Source organism: Tyto alba, unplaced genomic scaffold (assembly GCF_018691265.1).
Source record: "Tyto alba isolate M040663 unplaced genomic scaffold, T.alba_DEE_v4.0 Super-Scaffold_16, whole genome shotgun sequence".
Taxonomy (NCBI): Eukaryota; Metazoa; Chordata; class Aves; order Strigiformes; family Tytonidae; genus Tyto; species Tyto alba.
The window spans coordinates 30,481,355-30,506,491 of NW_024881278.1; the positions used below are offsets into that span (position 1 = coordinate 30,481,355).

The following is a 25,137-nucleotide window of genomic DNA, read 5'->3' on the forward strand; positions in this document are numbered from 1 at the left end:
TGTTTCACCTGTCAATGATGTTATTCATTTTTATGATGCTTCAAAAGGTGTAAGCAGAACTTCCCCTACAGTCTCTAGAAGAACCGTGATTTAACAAGCTTACTAGTTAAGGATGGATTTAAAACCAGACCACCCATTTTCTGTTGCAAAAGCAAGAATACTGACATCATCCAACAATTCACTATGACAGCGCTACAGTTAAAATTAGTCCAAAACCAGGCTAGATCATTGGGTGTTTGGGGAAAGAACATCCCCACTTCCATACATGCATCATGTCCCCTTTTTGGTATGCTTGCAGCTTGCTTGCAGTGCAGGATTGTAGTCTCTCACACTGCAGTTTCAAATGCCAGATATATCTGGCTGACTAACTTTAACTTGCATCTTTATGAGTCAAGAACAGGAGAGGCAGTTGTAGTCTTTCTCCCAAAGATATCTGCAATAAAGTTCCCCCTTTCCTATCAGATGACTTGACATTTTTGTCACAGCTTGATATAGCTGCATACATCTGCCCTAAATCAGTAGACATTTGTCTCATGCAATCATGTCTGGAGGCTCATCCATGGAGGACAACTGCATCTTGTGTAGATGCAAGTCCTCTGTAACTAGTTATCTAGCTGTGATACTGCCATTGGCGAGAACAGAAACACTTTGCACAGGGTGCAAGACCTGCACAGGAACTGCATATGCTTCAAAATAGTAAGCCTGCAATAAGTTCCAAGATGATGTGGTTACACTGCTTTTATAATGCCCAAATCAACTTGCTCTGAGAGAAGGCACAACTGCAGTCAATGCTGAAAAACAGATCCAAAGACTTCTTGCATCACCTTTGCGTTCTGTTTTTCACTGAAGGGGGAAGTAAGGACAGGAATGGAGAAAGAAAGAAAAAAAAAGAAAAGTCATCACTGATAATTTAGAGTTTAATCAGAATATAGGAGGAACCAACAGCTGCCTTAGCAGATTAGGGAGAGTCTGTTTTGTAGTACCTGGCATATGCACTGTACAATGAGATTCAAGAAAATTTGTCTACCAGTACTGGGCTATTTCTGAATGTGGTTTGCCATCTCACCTCACGATAACTATCTCCAGATTTGCAATAATATTTATGACATACAGCTGTCAAGCTTCATCTATTCAGTTTAGCAATAGGTGGTAGTAGTGTGTCCTCCGTGCCTTACATCTGGTCTGATTACACGTGGAACTTAATTATTTTAATTGTTTAGTTCGTTGAAGCTGAGTTTATAATGCTTATGCCTTTTAAGGCAAAGCTTAGACGGAAAGATGCGACTGTGGTGTCCTGGCATCTGTTGATACTCGTATTTTTCTTTGAAACTTGCTGTCACCACTTTCTCTATAAAAAAAGTATAATGTTACCACTCAATATGGTTTAAGGATTCTCCTATCTGACACTATGACTCTAAAATACCATCATTTGAATTATCAGGACACTGAGTGAAGAGACTCTAAAGGGAGAAAGGTAAATGCCTTCAGAGCTAAGATTCAATGGGAAACATTTGTTAAAAATGGGAGGCTTAGTATTTTTGGCTGCTTTTAGAAAGTCCATTGACACTAGAATAGGAACAGCACAGGTATTGAACATAATTTTCAAATGAGCAAAAAGGTTTGTACTTTAAAAGTACTAGCTGAGAAAATATGAAGGAACTTTAGCACAGAAAGAATGGTTTCATTCTTCTCCCCACAGCAGCTAATAGTGCTGACCCAAACTGGCAAATACAACAGTGCAGTAGAAAACTCCTAGGCAGAAATCATTACCTGGAAAAATATACTATTCAATATTCTCTTTTTCACCAGTGGTACAAAAATACTTCAGCTATTCCTGAATAATTCTTGGCAGACTGGATCTCTGATTTTATTATTTTTTTTTCCCCCAACAAAAACCATAATTGCATTGCGGAAGAAAAACAGAGGGGGCCAAGCACCGCCATGTTAATGATTTTGAAGTATGTTAATGAGTTCAGTGTATCCCCAGAATCACTTGTGTCATGCAACATCTTCTGTCAAATCTGTCATCTGCTTAAGCAAGATGAAATACATTCTGGAAAAGTGTGTCTTGAGACTATCACCAAGAGGTCACTCTTTCTTCTGCTTGCTTTTTGAAGAAATAAATTTTATTTCTAGTGTTCTGGAGACCTTGTGATCTTGCTTAGAATTATTAAGGAAAGGTTTTATAAGACACCTGGCTTTTACCCTCATTTTAAACACTTTGTTGGAACATGTGTTCTAATAATAAATACAATTCTTAGTAGTTGAGAGTTACTGGGATATCAATACAGGATCTCTACAAGATACAAGAGGTCTGTATTCCACTTACTACTCTCCGGAAGAGAGTTAAATCTCTCTCAGTTCACCAGCTCATCTCATAGATCCCAATAACCTTCTGTTAAAACTTCCAACTTCATGTGAAGAAATTTATTCACAATTACTTTTTCTCCTCCTTCCTTCCCTCTCCCATTCTATAGACAACTAAAAGCAACTATTAAATCTTATTTAAGGTACTCCTAGAGTACAAAAAGGGGTTAAAGATTAGGAATAGAAACTCCTAGTGTGGTGACCTAATAGTTTAGCTGAACTGACAAGCGATATTATTCCCTTGGTCATACTGAAAGTCTCTCTACATTGTTCCAACCACGGTCTTGAGAACCCTGATCAGAAAGATATGAGACCTGAGAAGCAAAAGAAGTGGGAAGAATTTTTTAAGCCTCAAACCTCTGTAGATCAGGCTAGTGGAAGGAAGACTGCTCCACTCTCCCTTTTGAACTCTTCCCTTAAATATTGGTTTTGTCCAATTTAGAACAACCACTGAATAAAGTAAAGTACAGGGATCAAGTTGGCAAGGAGGTGACAGTTCAGTTTTGAAAATAAAAAGGATATGTTTCTGTGATAAATGACATAACTTTCTTGTATAACCATTTAAAGACCATCAACGTGAAAATAATGGAACAGCAAAGTTGCATTCAGGCCCACAGACCTCAAGACACCAGTTCCGTTAGATTTATACCAGCCTTTTCTTTCTATAGGTATACATAAACTCTTTTCAGATTTGAAAGAACTGAACACCAACTAGCATGTTTCTATAGTAAGAACAATTTAAACAAAAAAAAAATATAAAATCATTGTTTCCCTTTTTCATACACACAGAAAAAGATTAGTTGCTGGAGAAAATGACACTCTGAAGTATTATTTAAGTGAAAATTACAGGGCAGTTGACACAGAATTCCCAACCACATACGTTTGTGTATGACTAAGGATATAAAACAAGATCTCATGTGACCTTTCAATCTTAGACATAATGATTAGCCTATAATATTGCTAGTCTGCTCCCAGCTCTCCTGAAGTCTTATTAAAAACACCCTTTCAAGACACATTTCTCTCCCCCTAGCAGGCAAATTGCTTTGCTGCCAAGAAAAGCAAGCAAGAGGGAACTGTATGAAATACCGCATACGTTGTACTGCGTGTTAGGAAAACCAAGCGATTAGCTTACAGCCACGCTATCACCAGGTGCAGTGAGCAGCAGAAAATACAATCAGAAAAGGGGCACCTAACAAGCTGATAAAAGCTGCAAGCGCAGAGGTAGCCAGTGTAACCACCCAGATCAAGCTGCAGGGAGGAGCTGTAATGAGTCACTGTGGGCTAAGCCCGAGCAGGCTACTGGTGTACCAGGCACATGGCAGCTTCACCACTTTCGCTGCCAGCGTAATCCAGCAGTAACGATGCTCTTGCTTCACCATCCTTTGGAAAAGCATGGCATTTTAATTCGTTTCGCTTCATTCTTAAAACTATTCTAAAATCCACCGAAATGGAAGAGTACACTTATTTCATGTATCAAGAAACTACAGTGTGATGCTATCCTTTATGTGCTTTAAAATGGTTTGGTTTTGTTTATTTTTAAATCACCCATCCCTTTTTGCTTCTTTCATAGCTCCCAGACCACTCAAAATTCCTTTTTTCTCCCCTATCCTTCTACTTGAGCTCTGGCTGCACTTTCAGCAGTAATTTGTGGTTTAACAGCTTATTCCAATGCATTTTCCACTATTAATAGTTTCTGAATTACTTTTTTACAATAGAAGATAGGTGAAGATCCCAAAACTGACGTAGAAATGGCAGGTTTCTGGTTATGTGGAGAGCTATTTATCAAAAACTGTTCCTTTTTCTTCCAGTTTTCTCCTTCCCCCTCTTTCCACTCTAGCACTTCTCACCCTCCCTCACCTACAGCCACATGGAAAAAACCAAACACCCAACCTTAAAAAAAATCGTACTGTATCCAGAGACACATTTTGGTTGGCAATACCTTAATCCAGACTTCAATATATGTTATACTGGTCATGATTAAATAGTCTAGTGGAATGTAAAAATAACTGTCTCAGCTCTCAAATACTGTTTCTTTTTCTTAGAAAAATGGTTGAAAAAAGTACTGGCTCTAGAAATCTTCAACCTTATTTTTGTGGATCCAAACCTCATTTAAGCAAAAACTGGATAGAGACAAACAGTAGCATCCTGAAAAAGTTAAGGAAAAAAAATCTCTCCTCACTTCCATTTAGCTACTAGCTGAAGCACATTCCAGAGTACCCAGAATGATAATTCTAAAACCTGTTCCAAAGACTACACTATCTGTAGTTCAGATTTTTAAAGTAATCAGAAAAAGGTTTTGAAAATGATCATTCCAATTCCTTTTGAAGCTTTCCAATTAGAAAAAAAAATACTTCATAAAAACTGTTACCTACTTTCATAGAAACTGTTTAACTTAAAGTAAGAATATATTTAATACTTGGAGTGTGACAGCTAAATTCAACCAATATGCCCTCATTTCAAAAATACTTGCAATTATTTTCTGAATAATTAAGTTCAACAAACATAGCCAGGCCCACAAAAACCATGTAGACAAAAGCCACTATCTTTGACAAACCAACAATGTACTCTAGCTTGCTTTAGGGCTGAAAAGCAGCATACACCTGCCCAGTGACGTTCCTCTGAACAGATGCTTACCAGCTGCAGACCCAGCAGATAAGGATGGAAATAGGAAAAGGAAAGACAGTTACAGTAGGAGAGGACAGGAGAGGCCACGTATCAATAAGTCAGAGCCTTTAATGGCTCACGCACTCTTCAGACATCACTGAAATAACTTAGAGGCTTTAGTTTACCACAACTTATTCAAGCTGTCTTACAAGAATTTTTATGATTACTTTGAAAATTTGATATTGCAAACAATGGGGGGAATCTAATCATATTTACACCCATCTCCTCCCTTAATCTTCAATACCTAATCTTCCTACAACAATCTGAACTAGTAAACATGAAATTGTAACACACACACACAAACACAATGAAACAAAACACTCCCACAAAAATATTTTGTATGAAAATTTTATGGTTTTGAAATCCATTTTCTACTGATAAATAGTTGTAGAACTTGGTAGCTCTTTGACATCTTCATGAAGAGGATATATCAAAAAACCTTGTGTTATGTATGAAAATAACATAATTCACCTTATGTTTTCTGATTCCTTCTTTGAACTGTTAGAAAAACATGATATTAAAAAATTCTGATCTGATGAAACTCAGGAATGAAAACCTTAAATGGAAAGTTAGTCAAGTTATTTGATTAATTTAGCATATATCAATCTTTAAGCAACTCAACTATTTTTGCACACTGAGCTTGATACTGTATCAAATCAACACAAATATGTCATTAAATTCAAATGTCTAGAAAATTTAATGAAAGCAAACACCAACATACTAGGATTAAAGATAATATTTAAACCCACAGATTCTGTGTCTAATGTGAGGTCACCTGAAATGTCACAGTGCATGCTAATCAAATCCTTCACATTACTGCAGTTGCAGCACATGAAGTCAGAACAATGTATTTGCAACAAGAACCCCTTCATGATTATTTCCATCATGAGACTGTCAAACTGTATAGAGTACAACAATTTCCAGTACTCAGGTTTAATCAAGCTAGACAAAAATGCTGGAGATGCTCCAACTGTTTTACAGCTTAGGGCATCAAAGATCTTGAGATTGCTTCCCAAATGCTGTCAGATGCTACATCTCCCAGACTTGGAATCCTGGCTTCCTTGACACTCTCCTACTGACCCCAGGAAATTCCACTATAGCAACTCTATGTCCTCCTCAGCAAAAGAAAAATGCAGCAGCACGTCCAAGCTGCACTCCTTCAAAGATCCATGCATTAATAATGACTTCAAATGAAACACCAACTTTTCAGGATTTAATTACACAGCACCATAATCATAAATTCTACACATTCCTGGCCATTTTAGTCAGCAGGACTGTTGCCTAGTGGACATATAGAAATACCTGCTGTTCACATATGACAACAAGACTTAACAGCGTAATGATGACAAACAGCTAACAAAACTCTGTAATATGATGGAAAAAAAAAATCTTCATGAAGCCTACAGACCTCTCATTTGAAAAATTTATTTTTAAAATAAATCCTATTAGCTGACATTATTCAGTATTTTAAAATTCCTTTTCTGTATTTGGAAACTGATCATCTCTTTGTTTGGAACACGATTATTTTATCACTGCCTCAAACTTGCAATAAAAATACTAATCACTAAGTATCATGTCAAAACAGTAAATTGAAAGTGCTGCTTTATTCACAAATGTGTTTTCTTGTTCTCACAATACCAGTGACTATTTACAAGTTCCAGTGTTTTCTACAGATGATGAGTAAAAACTATTAAAAAATACAAAAGCAGTAGCAGCTTTACGTTCATGAACTTACACATAAAAAACTCCTCATAAGTCAGAAACAACAGGTAAGAAAACAGATTTTAATTTCAATCTTCCAAAACCTGTCACGCTTTTGAAAGAAAGTGACCATTTATTATTTGTACGTAAAAGAGTTTATCTCAAGACTGGCAGACATGAAAGGATTTGTTGTTTTTGCATCAAATTTAGAGACATAATTAGAAAATTATTTCACTATACAGTTCGTGGAGAGGAAGTGCAGAAGCACCTAACTCCTGCCTGTTTCCATGTCATATATAAAGAATCCCTATTTATAACAAGGCAGCTCAAAAGTCTTACCTGAGTCTGCTTCATTGCCCGTTCCATTCTGCGAGTACTTCCTTTCTCAAGCTTGGTCCGAAGGAGTAAGGCTGATGTCTGAATAGCCCAGAACTTCGGCTGAGAGAGCAAGAACTGCAGAGAAAAATAACATTTCTTCATTATTTAATTTTAAAAGACACCGAAGACGGTAAAGTTTTTAACAGTATTCTCAAGCATGAATACTGTTTCCTATTCTGAAAGTCAAATATGTGTTTGTAGTACTTATTTGATGAACTGAAGGCTGTACAGATTACCTTAATCTATTTTCAATATAAAAGGAGGCCATCAAAACTAATTTCTCCTTTTCAGCTACTGCAGCATTGTGTGTACATGTATCCATATGGTGCATACACCAAACTGCACAAGTTAAAATGGCTACTCAGAATGAAAGGAAAATAAAGTATTTAATACTGAGCAGTCTGGCTCAGCCTTCTCCACACGCGCATACGGGATAGTTGAAGACAGCATCAGGGATTCTGCTTCTTAAGGCTGAACAAAACCAGTTCTCTTTTGGCCTCTCCTCATACGTGAGGTGTTCCAATGGCTACGTTAATAGCACCTCCACATTAAATAGGCAGAAATTGCTAAGAATCTGAAGAATATTATTTAATTTAGAATTTGCCACGACTTGAGAATAACAGGAAGAATTTGTTATGTGTAGTAGATGTATAGAGAATACAGAATAATCCAGGTAAAAAGCTTTCTTAAAGAGATGGTAAATTACTACTTGCAACAACCTGCTCTGATGCCAGGAACTTGGTGCCAGTCTCCAGCCACTGATTTTTAGGAAGCCAATACAATTTTCATATCCCTTAATAAGGTACAGAGACCACCTGGATTCTTTCCATTATGGTTTCAGACACAGTATACCATTTTTCTGTTAGATATTCACTTTGAGAAGGGAGACAGGAGGAAAACTTACTTGCTAATTTTATTGACACTACAAATACAATCCAGCTTCTCTGAGAAAATACATTTGTCTGTAGATATTTGTAGACTGGAGAAAAAGACCCAGTGGTTTTATTCTTTCCTCTCACAAAGATCTCACAAAGCATTAAAAAGTATACTTTGCTGGTGGTTTGTGTGAAATGCCTGACAAATTTCTGTCATACTGTAACTGAACTGTTTTTCTTTTCCCTAGTGTTTTCAGAGGAAAGGAAGCAGAAACAAGGTTTCTTTTCAAGCAAATGAAAGCATAAATGAAAGCAGCACAAATGCACATACAGCCACCAAGTACTTCAACATCATCTGATCCTCTCAATCACCCACCTCTGCACTGATTCTTTCATGACTTCTACTCAGTGTAACACTAAGTACCCAATGCCTTCTATACATCCTTTACATGCTGAGGATCTAGAAGTCTTAGGGGAACACAACTGCAACATTCTATATTCTGTATACTTTCAAATGCCCTTTTACAAATTGATGCTCAGTAAATCCGTTAATTGGTCCAAATTCTAGTTCTGAGCGCTCATCTGTCTCCTGTCTCATCATGGGAAGTTCAATCTACTACCTATTTTTGTTTGGTCTTAAGACAAACTCTCAACTGAAGGACACAAGGAAGGCATTCCTAACAAAAGATCCTGGTTTCTGAATTTATTCTTCAGTGGCCATTCCAGGTGGCTGACAAAAAAAAAGTCTTAAGGGATTTTTAGGACGAACACTTGAACAATGTTTACTTTAGCTTAAAAACTTTTTTGGTGAGAAGGGTTACCCTTTCCCCCCATTTTCTCCGCTACTGGTATTCTGTCATATTATTTTATTTTTTACTTAAAGGGAATTTTTTCTCTGCTACATGCTGGTAGACCGCAATATTTATTTTTCAAATGAACACAAAATATCTCAAAAGAATACTGAAAACTTAAGGGCTTGACTAATAATGCTCCAAAAGATATTTTCAGGTCCAGTTATAGCCCTTGTCCAGCAGCAGAGTACTTGTCCCCTCATTCTGGCTCGCCTTAGCAACTGGCACAAGCAGGGCATAGCACAGAGCCTCTGTTTCCATGCCCTCCAATTCTGCAAGTGCACCAGCAGTTCAGGAAAGCCTCTCCTCTGCCTCTAGGTATACCTCCTACTCCGCTGTCTAGGCAGTGATTTAAGCAATCATGCTGTATGAGGTGTGCATAAAGTCATATGGGGAGAGAAGAGAAGAAAAACAAGGTGGAAAAGAGGCAGAGGTAATTACATTTCATTCTTCCATGAGAGCAATGGCAGTCTTATCTCTAATAACAATCCTGCCTTTCAAAGGTATTCATAAAACAAACTGTAAGGTATACCTGCTGTACAATAACAGAAGGAAAAAAAGAAGTCTAAATTCTCTAACAGTTTTATTGATACAAAAAAGCACTGCAACTGCATATGACAATGAGAAGCAGGCATATTTTTCAGTTAAGAAGCACTTGTAATTTTGTAGCTGTACTGTGCCAGAACTCAAATGCTCACATTTTCATTGCCTAATTGCAATGTCTAAAGCACTACAGATACAAAATAATACATGCATAAAGTGTACCAGTGTTCATACTCAAGGGCTGTAAAGAGTAATTTCAGAACATGTATCCGTAACTATTAAGCAAGCTTTAATCTTCTACCCAAAATCTCCACATAAATATTTTAAGTCCCAAAGCTTTGTATTTTCACCTGAAGCTAAATCTAGTCTATTAATGAGACTATAGGTTAAAATAAAACATCTGGGAAAAAAAAAAAGAAAAACTAAATAAAGATTATGCAAGTTTTGTCAACATATCTGAAAGATTATTGTACTTTACCAAAGGCAGCTAAGAAAATCATCAAAATAACTCTAAACCAAAGATGCTATTGAGAATCTTCATAAGACACCTTTGTTCTTACTTTAGGGAAAGAACAACAAAATAAAGAAAAAGAAAAACAGGAAAATGAGATGGGGTGAGAAGAAAGGAAAGAAAATAAGGTTATGCAATGTTTTCTGCACCGAATGGAATGCTTTTACATGGGAAAATTAATTTCTCCAATTCTTCCCCACATTTTTTCCTACAGACAAGAATCCTTTATATCATCCTCTCCCATCATATCAAAGTGTGAAAATGAGATTATCAAAATATTACACAAAACAGAACATTTCATTCAATAGATCATCCTTACATGACACTGGAATGAAGTGACATGATCCTCAAAGTCCTAATAACAAAGTAGTCGTTATGGTACAATACCTTTATTTATAATATCCCCATTACTATGTAAGGACAAAATGGCAAGTAATACCTGAATTGTGAGATAGGCGTATGTTACTGATGACATCCAAATCATACCCAGCCACATGAGTTCTGCCAAACCCAGGCTAACTCTCAGGTACCATTAATGAATGATTCAGCCTCATCATTATTCAGAATTTAACCTAGGTGTGATGGACTCCCTGGTCACTCTAATAACTTTGTTAGAGATAAAGAGAAAGAAAGGTTGCACAATTTGCAATGTATATACAAACTTCTGAAGAAGCTAGCAAGAATCTTCAAGGAAGCTTTTGCCATTGGTATTTCATATGTACACATACATACAAATGCATCTGTATATTATTTATGAAGTTACAATGTTTGGTTTTAAGGAAACTGCACACAGAGATAGCAGCCTGCCACTTAAAAATCAAAAATGTATTATATTCAAGTTAAAACAGTAAAGTTAACCAAAGAACCTGGCAAATCTGGGACAGATAGAGGAGGGTTACACAATACTATAAGATGTCCAGCTGACAACCCAATCTAAATCAAAGTCTTCTGAGAGGCAGATGAATAAGACTATATCAGATAGCCATGATTTATGAAAGGTATAGGTTGTTCAGAGCAACTCTTCTGCATTACTCTGTCTGCTAGTCAAAGAAGTAGGAGTTCCTGTAGGAATTCTTTCTGATATCAAAGTCAGGAAGAGCTTACATGGGCTTATTAGACATGCTGGCATGGGTAAAAATAATCCTTGTTAACTGCAGTTCTAAATAATTTGAATATTTTCTGATTCTTCCTTGTTATAGATCCATGCTTTAAGACCATTCTTTTATTCCTGTACCTTGTTCACTGATAAACATTCTGTATCCTAGAAAACTACAATGATTGCTATTATGGAGCTATCATTTCAAAGTTGACTTTCAAACTCTGAGCACTTTTAATTGCAACCAGTTGTTGAATTCCCAGTTGTGTGAACTGCACATCAGTCTGTCACTGAACCAAAAATATTTTGCTTATTGGCCAAATTGACAGGATGTGGTGAAATGACTTACTTGAAGGCACAGGCATGAGACACCCTGAGGATTGCTCTATTCCTCTGTTATTCCCTCCAAAGTAATGACCTTTCATTTAGATTCACTCAGGTATTTGCTAACGTATTTCAAGTTACAAACAAACAGACAGAAAACACTGGGAGGTATTTAGAAAAAACGGAGGAAAAAAAAAATAAATCCCTTTCTAGTTTCATTACCAATTTTAGTTAACATACTTCAGCAGATTTGTTGTTTGTTTTTCCAAAAAGCCACACATAATTAAGATTTCCAAATTACTTATGTGGATTGATTCATGTCTATTTATCATTAGCCTTGCTTCATATAATCAAGCATTATATGATGCTTTTCAATTATTCATTCAGATAACACAAAAACCTTATTTCTTCAATATAACCAAAGGCAAAACAACAACCTTATAACTCACTTTATGCTTCTCTGTAAGGTGAGAAAATACTGTGCCTTCTTTTCAACATCTGATATTGTGCAGAGTAGTTAGGTGAATACATTAAAAAAAACTAGTTGGAGGCACATGACCGAGGCAAGAAAAGGCAAAATTCTTGCTTCTTGCAGTTGCTTTGCAAACCTATCTCCTAATCTCTGATGAAGGACTCTATCACTGAAAACTACAAGTGCTTAAATCATTTTTAAGCATAGAGGCAAAGGATTCTTTACCATAAAAAGTTCTACAGAATTCAATCCTAAGAAACAAGACAAGAATTAGTATGATATTAGGGAGAATTTGATTTTGTTTTCCACAGTGTCATACAAATAATCTGACACTTACATTTCTGTGTAACTAAAGCAAGGTTTTATTGAAACCATGTTCAAATGACATTTGTTTAATCAGAATTTTTCTGGAAGTGCCTCCTGACAAAAAAGGTAAAAAGAAATAGAATTTAAAAATAATTGACTTACGGAAAAACTTGAAAAATGACATATTATTGTGGAAGTTTCTTTAAATCTAGTCTACATATTTTTAACAGAATAGTATTTTATAAGAGATACTCTCCGCATTTCTGAAAAAAGTATGCACAGGAAACTTTGCCCTGGGAAGTAGGTAGATGAATTTATAAATTTCTAATTGCCTACGAAAGATTAAGGCAAGCCAAGGTACAGAGAGAAGCAAAAAGCATACAAATTTTGAGAAATATGCTCAGAATATAAAATCCTCTATTAAGTGAGCTTGAACACTGATGATTTCTAGTAGTACTGGCAGCTTCTGGTTGAAATGGGATTTGTAAATTTAAAGAGTAATTATTTTAGAACTCTATTAGGTACAAAGTACATTTTGACTAAACAGTTTCCAATACCATTGCATTTTTTTTTATGCGTACTGAAAAGCATAAATAGCAGGAGGAGAAGAAAAATACTAGATTTCTAGTTACATTTAATCAATAGAATCATAGCTTGACAACAAAACAACCCAGTTAATATGACCACTTTTTGCTTTTCTTCTTGGTGCATGAACATGTAAAAATTTCCTGCTTGATGAAACAGAGCAAATAGCTTCTCTGTTCAAACCCACTATACATACCTATTCTGCAGTACATGTCCATCCCAAAGATTTAAAAATAAATAAGAATCAAAAGAAGGTCTGATTATATATCATCACCAGTGAACACATAATGCTGAGGCTTCACAGACCTTAATTTCACCTGGCAGTGTTTTTATTCTTATCACAACACTCAACAGTTTACTAATCCTTCAGCAACCAGAAATTAAGAGGAAACCACAATATCTATGTACGTACACAAAACCTTAAATAAACACAACTGAAATGCATTACTGTTTTCTAAATAGGCAAAATGAAAGCTACATATTTAACTGGATGAGAAGTATGTGATGTTTAAGCTGATATAAATATATATATCAAAGGATTGTTTTGGAGCACAGAATGCTGTTCTGGTGAGTATAAGTATTTTAATGCAAAAAAGTTGCTTAGCAACCACCTAAAGGAATTTCTATCCCCTTTTATCTCTATATAAATTAAAAGTTTGTATTTCATAATTATCACAGTACACATGCTCTGTATTCTCAGAGAGGAAATTGCCAATAAACTAAAAATACACTTAGAATTACAGAATGTTGAATAACATTGGAATAAATAGTTTTTTGTCTTTGATCCACCATTGCCCTCAGTTCAATGCCACCCCAAGATTCTTCCCATTTCCCACCATGGTATTACACACAAACACTCTATCGTTATCTCATTCATAGTGTTATATATAACAATATATAACTACTGTATGTAAACCTCTATATGTGTTATTATATAACTGTGTTAAAATTGAACCCTTAAACTAAAACATGTATCTGTAAATGCCCATCTAATTTATCCCAGACTAAGACTAAACACTAACATTTTGGAGAGGTTATATTTTTTTCATACTAACAGAGGAACTCCACCAGTCTCTTTATAAACCATACATTTATTGAAATTGAATAATCTGAAGTTCAGATGGAAACAACTCCCATTCCTATATACTTATATATACTACAGAATACTTGCTATTTTTCTGAGAGTATCACCCCAGTACATGACAGCTTGACTTCAGGTTCAAAATTCAAACATAACCTGATATAAAATATAAAAATTCATCTTGGACAGTGAATTGGAAAAGGTGTCAACAAAACACAGTACACTAAATTCAAGTCTACTGACTTCACTGCTTGTTCACGAGAAGTTATACTAATGGATTCTGCAGTACAATCCTCAATCTATATATACATCATGACTACATGATAGTTCTGAACAAACAACAGTGGTTAACTTGGAAACAAACAAGATGCTGAAGGAAATGATCAGATTCTGTCATCTATAACCACTGGTACTGCAGACAACATTCCCAAATAATAATTTTGGAATGTACACCACTAATCAGGGTGGTAAAATTCCTCACCTTCCTAAGTATTATCGACTAAAAATACTTGATACTTGATTGCATGTGTCAATAGTTGGATAAGACCTACTAATCTGAAAAACAAATTTTGAGCATCTGTTCAAGACAGCAAACCTTCAGATATATAAACTGTTAATCTGTAGAAACATTAGGATTGCTTTAGGCACAAGCAATTACAAGATGTAAGGGTGTATATTCTCCAGTCACGTTTCATTAGCTATAAACACCTTCATATTCTCTAAGGCCCAACAAGAAAAAAATTACATTAGGATTTCACTCCAGATGAATCTCGTTACAACTTGACAAATTCTAATCCTATTTGGCAAAATTATGTCCTCAGAGAGAAACACAAACAAGATAAGGGACACAAACAGGGAAAATAGTATTTTCCTACCTTGAGAATGCAAGGCTTCTGTAAATCTTATGACAGTGGATATATGGATATATTTAGTGGTTAGTAGGTAGAACGGCAGAGAAGAAGAGATACTCTGTAATTTATCCAGAGAATCTAGTTCCTAGCATGAACTAGCCAATAAACTTAGTAAATTAGTAAATTTTTTTTTTACTTCTTTCTTTTTCAAAGATCTAAAAGGAGTGAATATTCACATTAGTGTGTATTCTACTCCACATACATCTCTCCTCCTCAAGGTCAGTTGAATTGCTCAGACATCAACATTAAAGGCTGTGTTGATATGCTTCAACAATTCTCAAAACCTGTGCTGTATATGGCTTGATGCATCTGTTTAATTTCACACTTTCACTAAACGCTGAAATCTATCCTACAGTTAAAGTCACTCTAACGATGAGGATGATTTGGACTAGAAAAATCAAAATATTACCAACTTATCCTGCAAATTAAAAGTGTATAAACATCAACACAAAGGCAACTGTTCAAAATTTCTGCTTTTTCCCATCCTTCAGACAGTGATTTTAGCTAGCAACTGACCACATTTTTTCCCATATGGCTTTGACAACTGTAATTTACTTAAAAAAAAATTAACCCAAAACCAAAACAATACGTAAACTCTTTGTAGTTGCAGACTACTATTTGATCAGTCTTAGGGCAAAACTATCAAGACAAGGATAATGAACATTTTCTTTGTAAACATCACAACTTGTATTACACACTTAAAATGAATTACATGTCAGGCATTATTCCAAGTCCTATGTTAGCGTTTCTTTCTCAGTGTTGCATGGGTAAAATATGTTATTCCTTGGTTAGGTCTTAAATATTTTCTTGCCTAAGAGCATCTAATATAAATTCTACATGGCACCTTTGAGTATTAAGCCAAGACCTTTGCACTGTAACAAGAAAACAAAAAATTATGCAAGGATCGAGGTTGTATGACACGCATTAGCAGAAGTTCTGTATTTTCCTTTGTTAGGTCTTTCATTGATTGTAATGAGTTGTTACACCAAGACAGCATGTTACAGAGTCAATCATATGATCACTTGTGATTTTTTTTTTTTTAATGTCTCTTCAAATTAATATGATTTAAGCGTCATCTTCTTTTAAAAGAATTGTGTTAGGTAAACCAGAGAGACAGGCAGAAATTCTGAAAGTATTAAAGTGACAGAGGAGATTTATTTTCCTGCACTGGCTGAAACATCAGCATGTGCACAGTGCCATTTTCCAGTACTGCTTTAATATTCCATATATATTTCAGTAGGTTTAGACCACACATTCAGCATATTCTTTCCAAAAGTCCCAAACTATTCACTCAACTGTATGACAAGGGTTTATTTTGGTCTATAAAACTAATCCTGGGACTGTACAACTAAAATAGCTTTTCACCGCAACAGGTGTTAGCTGATCATGAGCAGAGCTGGGCTTAAAGCTCTTAGCCACAGCCATTATAAACATCTCTCGGTGTTAAAAAGTCAAGAGCAAGGCCAAAACATGATCAGTGATCCGCATCAAGGGACTAGTTTAATTAGAATGGTATTTTTACAATTTGCTTTGTCTAGTCTTGTCTGGTAGCCTCAGCACTCAAGTTGTAACATTACATCACTATAAATGCAGAGTACATTTTCTTGAATTAAACTACTAAAGCAAGACTACACTACTTGATGTTTTTGCACTTTTATATACTTCAGTGTGTTTGAATGAGATTGTTTCACATACATAATTTCACAGTCTTGGATAACTGAATGCATTTGAAATAAAATATTAATTCTGAGACTTTAAAAATGAAATATATGTACACACACAGTGGACAGTTCCTTTTTCCTCCACCTGCAGCTATGAAGAGTCATTACAAGTTTCCTTTTTGTCTGTCCACACTTTTTATAAAGCAAAACATATGCGAAGATGTTAAAAACATCTTAGCTAAACAGTTAATTACTTAACAGTTAATTACTAGACTGATATAGAAATGAATGCTAGATTTAATATAGCAGCAATTACATTGCACTTACCTAAATGCAATTTAAAGTTCTTGAGTATCTCATTTAATCTCACTTTGCAAGTGACCAATTCTCTCTGGAATTTATCATACCTGAAATTTATCACATCTGAAGGCACAGTAAATACAATATAAAGAGTTATTCGGTGGCTGGTTTAATCAATTCAAAAGTTAGAAGGGAAGACTAGAATAAACTTTCTTCTCACAAGACTTACAAAATATTCCACTTGTGTATAGAAGAAGGCTAATGATATTTCATTTCAACTGTATTTTTCACAGCTTCTTTTTACTGCACTCAAATAGTGTTCTGTAGCAAATGGGTAGCTCTTGATAACATCCACCCAAAGGAATCCTCATCAATTAGATATAAGGAAGAAATTCCTTACTGGGAGGGTGGTGAGGCACTGGCACAGGGTGCCCAGAGCAGCTGTGGCTGCCCCCTCCCTGGAAGGGTTCAAGGCCAGGTTGGACGGGGCTTTGAGCAACCTGGGCTGGTGGGAGGTGTCCCTGCCCATGGCTGGGGTTTGGAACTGGATGATCTTCAAGGTCTCTTCCAACCCAAACCATTCTGTAATTCTATGATATTCCATCCTGCTTGCCACTCTAAATATATTTCCCCTTCATGGCACTGGTTTTAAGCAGTAACTCTTGTTCCTTCTGATATCTACCTTGCAAAGAATGGTTTCTGGGCAATTATTTATGCTAGGTCAGCTTGGAAATTGTGCTGGCTTTTGTGCCATTTCTGTAGTACCTAGGACTTGACGGAATAAAAACCAGGCAGGAAAACTTGGAAGCTAGTCCCCCTGGGTCTTTTTATCAAGGCAGTGATGACAGGAAGGTTCTGTAAAAGACCATTTTGAACACGAAATTACCTTAGGGGCTCCCTGAAAAAGCCTCTTACTCACCACTGACTTTATGAAGAAAATTAGGTTCCTAGCTTATGCACATTGGTTAGATGCCCAACTGAGCTGCTTATTGCCAATGAATCCTCTAGAGAGGTTCTCAATACTTTTATTCTATCTTTCAGTCTCAAACCTCATTTGGTTCCCTTGAGTTTGTCACGGGGCTGCAGACGCTTGTGGAATGACTGCTAAATCTGGGTGGTGGAAAAGATACGCTCTAAACCAGACTTTCTCTATAGACCACAGATTTCAAAATGAAAAAAACCTAAGGTGTACCTAGCATCCTGCTATAGTTTTTAAATCAAGGCAAGGACCAAGTTGAGAAACATGTGTTTGCATGGATTTAATCAGTTTCAGTATTATACTAGCTGGCATGCTAGCAATACATGTAAGGGAATATGAATCACTGGTCCCATTACTGAAGTGAACTGTCTCTTTAAAAAGAACAAAACATGTCCTTGTGTAAAACTATTTCCTCTGAAGTAAGGCAATTAATCATATTTCTGTAGGTGGCACTATAAAAGCCAGACAAAGAAAGTCAAGAATAAATTGCATTAAAAGGACTACACATTGTCACTTTTCACTGAAGATACTGGAAAGGCGTATTGAAAACAGAATCTTGAGTAAATTTTAGCAAAATAAATGCATCTGCTACTTTTAAAAGTTCAACTCTGCCCAAACTTTGGAAATACTATAATCTGTTATCTGCTCAAAGATACTGTGTTACTATTCTCATGAGAAATATCAAAACATTTCAGTATCTCTTCAGCTACCCCTTCTACATAGCCTTAAAACATTCTTTGTTGAAAAAACCCAACACAGCTGCTTCTCAGTAACAGAATAACGTTACTCCAGATTCACCAGCATCCCTCTCCTTTGTTGAGTCAATACTCAGACTCAGCATACTCGGCTGACAATACGGTTAGAAGTCCTGATGAGGAAAAAGGGTAACTTCCCAAAAGAAAATATCCTCAGACTTCACAGCTTGTTTGTTCATCTTGTTTTCTCTAGCAAAGGCAACATTGGTTAATATTCAGGCATAATGAGGTTGCCTTAGCTATTGTAAGGATAATTAATCAGGAGAACATCTAACTTTACCTTCCATTATCCATAACTGTCTCATTGAAACCTCAAGTCATCCTAGGCCAGCTCTCCTCTGTAGTGACTTTTATTTTATTTTTGAAGGACAAGAAGGGAAAAGAAACATATGAAAGGTCTACAACTACAGCTTTTACTAACAGATATAGATATGTTGTCTGTAACAGACTTCATCTTTCTTTTTCCCTCATCTGTATCCATCTACATTTCCTCACACACAGAAAGAATACCAATCAAAACAATCCTCTCTTCCTCTTCGCAAGTACACTTTTCAGTAGTGTACAGTGAAATGGTTAAGAACAATGTTGTTAGAACAATGTTGATGTCCCAAGCTCAGTCTGTATCTGCTGCTTCTTCCTGCAAGAGCCTTTATATCTTCTGAAGAGGTATTAAGAATCTAGAGCTTTCTCTAAGTTGAATGTTTCTATGTATTTTCTTGGAAAATCTCATGTCTCAGTCCATAACCCTGCAACTCAGAAACATTTCTGTATTAAGAAAATTAAATTAAAGGGTGTCATTTAATGCAGACATAGGTATACTGGAATCTGATCTCTAGTCAGCAGTAGAAGAAACACAAGCACATGATCATTGTCTTTCCAGCTAGCTGTGAACGTAGCTCTGCAGGCAAAACTGAAATGGTGGCCCAGCATCCATTGCATTATACACTTCACAGAGAAAAAGGTCAGAGAAAACAAGCACTAGAGAAACATTCCCTTGCAAGGGAAGCCTCATCAGTTCCACAGAAAAAGCTATGTGAAAGGAGTAGAAAGATTTAGGCCTACTGAATAATTTTCAGTGGAAAGAAAAGAAAGCTTTGTATGGATTTAAATATAACAGAAACACAGAAAAGCAAGCTCATGTTAGCTTGCATGGAACAAAAATGAAACAAAAAGTAGGGAGACACTTGTAGTGATCTATAAACATGATTCTTTGACTCTGCATAATGCAGTCTGTTATTTAATCTGCATGCATGCAGGTACGTAACTTTCAGAGACATCTATGGAAGGAACAAAAATCACAATACAAAATCACTTTAGACACATTGGAAAAATCAACTCAAATCAGGTTCTGCTAGGAAAATGTTTTAATGCTTTTTTCCCCTTATGACCTTCTACTTTCTAGTAATAGTACAAACGTATTATCTGAGTGTGTCAAATTATTTGTTCAGTTCTACTTATATATCCAATCTGCAGATCTCTCCTGGATGTGCAAAATCATTTAAATTTATTCCATATTAACAGGCATCAGTGGGATAATATTTAGCAAGTTTCTAAGAGCTTCATGCTCTGTGATAATACTAAGTGGTATATATATATTGTACCCTCTTGTAAGAGTTAAAAAAGGATATTTTTTCATACTGTTGCTTAAGCTGTTTTTTGGGTTGTATTTTGGTTTGGTTTTTCTTTTCATTTTGAGAGACTATTTAAGTTCAGAAGTTTCCCTTGGAGGTTCTCAATTTTTTTAGAAGGAAGAAACTAAAGAAGAAAAGGAAATGTCATGAAGAAAGAAGATACTGTTTTATTTAAAGGAATCTGCTTTCAGTGACCAGAAAAGGATAAACCACATACGATATGGCTCCTATTTTCACTTAGAATGGAGTCCAGCCACATTACTGACACCCGCTCTGTTGCGCCAAACATATCACTTATTCTGTGTTATGCTGAAAACAACTTCAGCCAGATTTGACTGTAGTAGCATTGTCTTTTTCAGGTCTGTGGTTTGGACTTACTCCTGAAACAGCATAAGTACAGACTTCCACACCACATCACAGTACTGCATTTATTTCCTAAGGCTCAATCTCAACAGCAATAAATCAGGTTTTTGGATCCAAAAGACTAGACTTTAACTCTTTGGTACCAGTGATAAGGATTTCCCTAGGTACTTAAACGACAGTGAATTTCTCATTTTAACTGCTCTGCCTCAGGAATTTCACTGTCTGTGCCAAGATTCTGAACACATCATGTGCTCTTTTGATAATATCCTGAAAAACAGAAAAGCACATTAAAGAAATTGCTCTCTGCACAGGTAGTAAAACAGTGAATTTGGTTTGAGAATGGCTATATATGATATCTTAAAGATAGATACTTTCAGGACTATATGCAATGGTACACGTTGTCTGAGGAATTGCAATCTGTTTAGCCTCAAGACAAACAGAGGAAACAACTGAAAAAAGGGTGAAAGATAGAAAATCAGTGCCAGTGGAGAATATTTTCTAACTTGTTCCATTCAGATTGGCCAGGTGGGAGAAGAAACATGTCCTACCACTGCTAGGTATACCCCTGGAAGCTACCACAGTGGGCTCCTAAATCCTTTGTCCTGCTTGCTACACCCCACCCTCAGCCTTGCCTCTCCTCTGACAAGGAGCATTTTTGGAACAGACAGTGCTATAGCTTAGCTTCTCCTCTGCTGATAGAAAGGTATTCCCTCAAGGAGACAGCTAGGACTTCTCATCTTTCCATTTCTGGTACTGCTGCCTGTGACTATATACAAGAACCGTGACTCATCAATGCTTTCTTTAGGTTGGTCAACTCTTTCTAAGCACTTTTTTTTTTTTCTTAAATACTACTTCTTACTCAGCAAAATCCAGGTAAGGCTACACATGAAGGTTCCCATTCCTTTTTTTTTTTTTTTTGAATTGTTCAGGGCAAACTCAATGTTTGCAGCACTATGAACTAGTGGAAAAGTCCCTTCGGCCTGACAGATCCTGCATCCTTATGCAACTGGCCCAGGGTGGTGGGATTTGTCAGTTCTGCCTGCCTACTCACATTTATGAGTTCACCACTATATTTTTCCATAGACTGCCAGTGATGCTTCCTGTTTATTTGGTCTATCAACAGGCTCTGGAAGAATCTATCTGATGCAGCATAGATTCTCACTGTAACAGAAACTTTTATCTTTACTTTTGCAATGATAAGTTCAGGACAAATATGCATTTACAATAATTATCCTTAAAATACCTTAACTGAGTCTCTTTTGCAGGAAGAGAATGTAGGGTAGAAAAATACTGGTTCTCAGATTTGGAGCACAACCACAAAAACTATACAACACAGTGGAGCCTTAAAAGCTTCCTTCACATCCTCAGTAAAAGGTATAAAATTATCTTATTGAAAAGAACCAATTTAAATATTTTCATAATTTGAAAACTTTAAGATTAGTCAATGGCACAAGAATACTTTAACAGTTGCATAATTTTTCCATTATAAAAATACCGTTTATGAACCCATCCTATAATGAAGTTAACTAGTCAAAATTGGCTATCACATTTTTTTCTGTAACAGGAACAGCCAAAAAATTCAGGAAGAATTACATGCCTAACCCAGTGATTTACAGTAAGGCTGCCACTGACTTTACTATTAAGCCATGTCAGAACAAAGTATAGAATTTCTATAAAACATCTTTACAACTTTCAGTCTGCAAGAACAGCTGTCTGTAGAGTAATGGTGAGGCACAGCAGAGGAAAATCCACACAATGCCAGACAGGAATCTACAGGGAGTGTGTCATACCTGGTTTTCCCCTGTTTGGAATGCCAGCACCCACCACAGGAATTCTGCCTGCAGTCTCTACTATTCAGCAGTCCACACATTGCAATACTTGGTGTTCACAAATGAGTGTAATGTTGAATGCAAGAGGCATGTCTCAATTCCTGTTTGGTGGGCTAAATGGCCAGGGTCAAAGTCTGGAGATGACCATTTCAGTTAGAGTTCTAGGACAGTCTCAGCAGTTTCCCAGGAAAGAGCATATTAACAAGTCTCGATGTCCATTAAAAAATGTTTAACTTCTGATTTCTTCCAGTTCCTGACTTCACCAGTGGAAGTATTGTCTCTTTAAAGACCTACTGATCCTATTACACGCAATAGGATCAAGCTGCTGCAGGTCACCAGCAGTCTGGCTTTAAACCTTATGTGCAAAAGTTTAATTTCCAGGAGCAAAACAAAGCTGCAGCTACCTTGCTTCCAGAGACTGAAGACACAATGGTCCTGAAAGACTACTAAGAAGACTAATTCCTTAAGCAGCAACCAAAGGTGAAGAAGGCAAGGAATAGAGTCAGAAATACGTGAAAAAGAAAGGAATTAGGGAAGATGAGAGCAAGACTAGAAGTTAGATAAACAGGAGGCGAGAGCTGACAAAGGAGGACTAAGGGGAATACGGCACGGACGAATAAACAAAAAGGGAAGCTCACATAGGCACAAGTGACTAATACTGAAAAAAGTGAGACTGCTGGGGAGCTTGAAAGAAAAACCTGCCTTCGTGGGCAAAAGTGAGTAACGTTCCTGTATCTGACAGAGACATGTAGAGAGAAGCTAGACTCTGAACGTATTTATTAGAGACTAAAGGCAGTGTCCGGGATGTGCTTAGATTTGAAAGAAGTTAAAAGCGTGAGCTGTAGTGGATGAAGATTCACAGACCTGTAAAAACCCACCTGTCTAGCATCTATCCAGCTGTATTATTCACATAAATAACAGCAGTTATTAAAATAACTGTGAAAATTGAATGAAGAATCACAGAAAAGTTTGAGTTGGAAGGGACCTTTAAAGGTCATCTAGTCCAACCCCCCACAATGAGCAGGGACATCTTCAACTCGATCGGGTTGCTCAGAGCCCCGTCCAGCCTGACCTTGAATGTTTCCAGGAATTGAGCATCTATAACCTCTCTGGGGAACCTGTCCCAATGTTTCAGCACCCTCTTCATAAAAGAATTCTTCCCTATATATAGTCTGAAGAAACTACAAGACATTTTCCTTAGACAAACAAAAGGGGCAATCTTTTTAGTTATGCACCTCCAAGGTTCACATTTCCACTGCTCTGTTAGAGATTCAATGCACACGTAAGTAAATGTTTGCCTGCTACAGATTCAAACATGCAAGATGTCCAAAACAAAATAAAACCAATTTTCTATATGTATTTCCTTCCTTTATTCTAAAACTGAAAGGGTTTCACCAACATATATTAAACTCAAAAGCAAAGAGAAATTTTTAGTTTTAACCAATGATAAAAACCAAACTGGGTATGATACGAATTTGGGGGAACACAAATACACATGCTGTTCCTCTCGGAGTGATGCAATTTTCAAATGAAACATCTCATTTTGCAGTTCAGACAAGTCTTTCACAGTGTATTTATAGAAATATATGTTATTTTCTCTCTCACCTTTTGTCTAGACTAGATAGAAGTCATTGTAGAATGTGTTGGCCAATATATTCTGACAAATGTACTGAAGAAAAATTAAATGAAGTACTGAAGAAAAAACATGAAGTCTTTCAAGAAAAAAAGCCCAAGTTCCAATTTAATTAATGCAAGTCATGATTAAGGATAACATAGACAAGGCAGTAGAATCTTCTCAAATACATTAAAATACACCAACTAATATCTAGTGTCATGATGTTTATTTCAGTTCAGAAAAGGCCTCAAATCTCAGCTTCACAGATAGAAAATATGAAATAGTTCAAATGTTTTTAAAACATTTTTGCAAATTGAAGCAAACAGAACGTGATGCCTTTAAACATTTTATTGGCATTTATGTGAATAGTCTTCATAACTAACAGCTCTACTTGCCATGAGTAATGCAGCCAATCCAAACATGTCAGAAGTATTTATGCCATACCATATTATCATATATGCTAAGTGTATAAATTATACACAGAAAAAAAGACTGAATTTTCTCACAGTAATCATGAGACTTATTTATGATAGACATTGCATGAACAGTCCACTAAATGAGCTGGCATTTCTTCTATTTCCTGATGCAATGAGCTAACCTTCATAAACAGAATACAAACCTTTCCTATTCCTGTATTCGCACAACTGAAAATTAGTTTTCATAAAGGTCACAAACACTTCATGCAAATTATCTTAGAAAATTTTCTTGCATATTTGATGTTACAAACAATTATTGAAAGTAACACTTTATTTATTAGTATGTAAGTTATCCCAGCAAAAATGTATTTGTGGAAGAAAAAGGCTGAATAATGGGATCTGCTGGCAAGAATACATGCTTTTTTTCCCTGCCTTTAGTCATAATATACTGTTTAGTACATGATCAGTTCTAGAATTCAAGCATTCTGTAAATACAAGTAAAAAAAAAATGTGCATACAACCTCCATGCAGATGTATTTAATACAACCTCCATGCAGATATTTAAATGTTTCACAGATTAATTTAATCCTAGCTTCTTAATTTCTGGTCAAAAGCACTTGAAAATTCCACTTTTATTAAAATCAGCAAGTTTAAATAGTAAAGACAGGAAAGGAAATATTGTAGAAATATCAGAATCAGAGCTGCCTAACCTTTGTCCTTCTATAATATAAATGGCACCATGCTTTTCCAACATATTGAAGCCAACTAACTGCTTAAACAAGGGCAGCACATTGTGCTAAAACATACCCAAGATCATTGCTGAACAGAATAGGGGTGTTTGTGTAGGAAATTTTTTCAAAAATAGGTTAAAACCCCCAACTCTTTCCCCTTTATATCTCCCTTCAGAAGCCCACAGTATATAG

The 25,137-nt window shown here is 36.1% G+C and overlaps 1 protein-coding gene across 1 annotated transcript in view; it reads right to left on the reverse strand.

The window, feature by feature from the left end:
- TTC27 (tetratricopeptide repeat domain 27) overlaps window positions 1–25,137 on the reverse strand; it is a 133,443-nt gene that overhangs the window by 52,033 nt on the left and 56,273 nt on the right. The window contains exon 10 of the mRNA XM_033011066.2: window positions 7,072–7,185. Coding sequence (XP_032866957.1) covers window positions 7,072–7,185 — 114 coding nt within the window. The remainder of the gene's footprint in view (window positions 1–7,071; window positions 7,186–25,137) is intronic.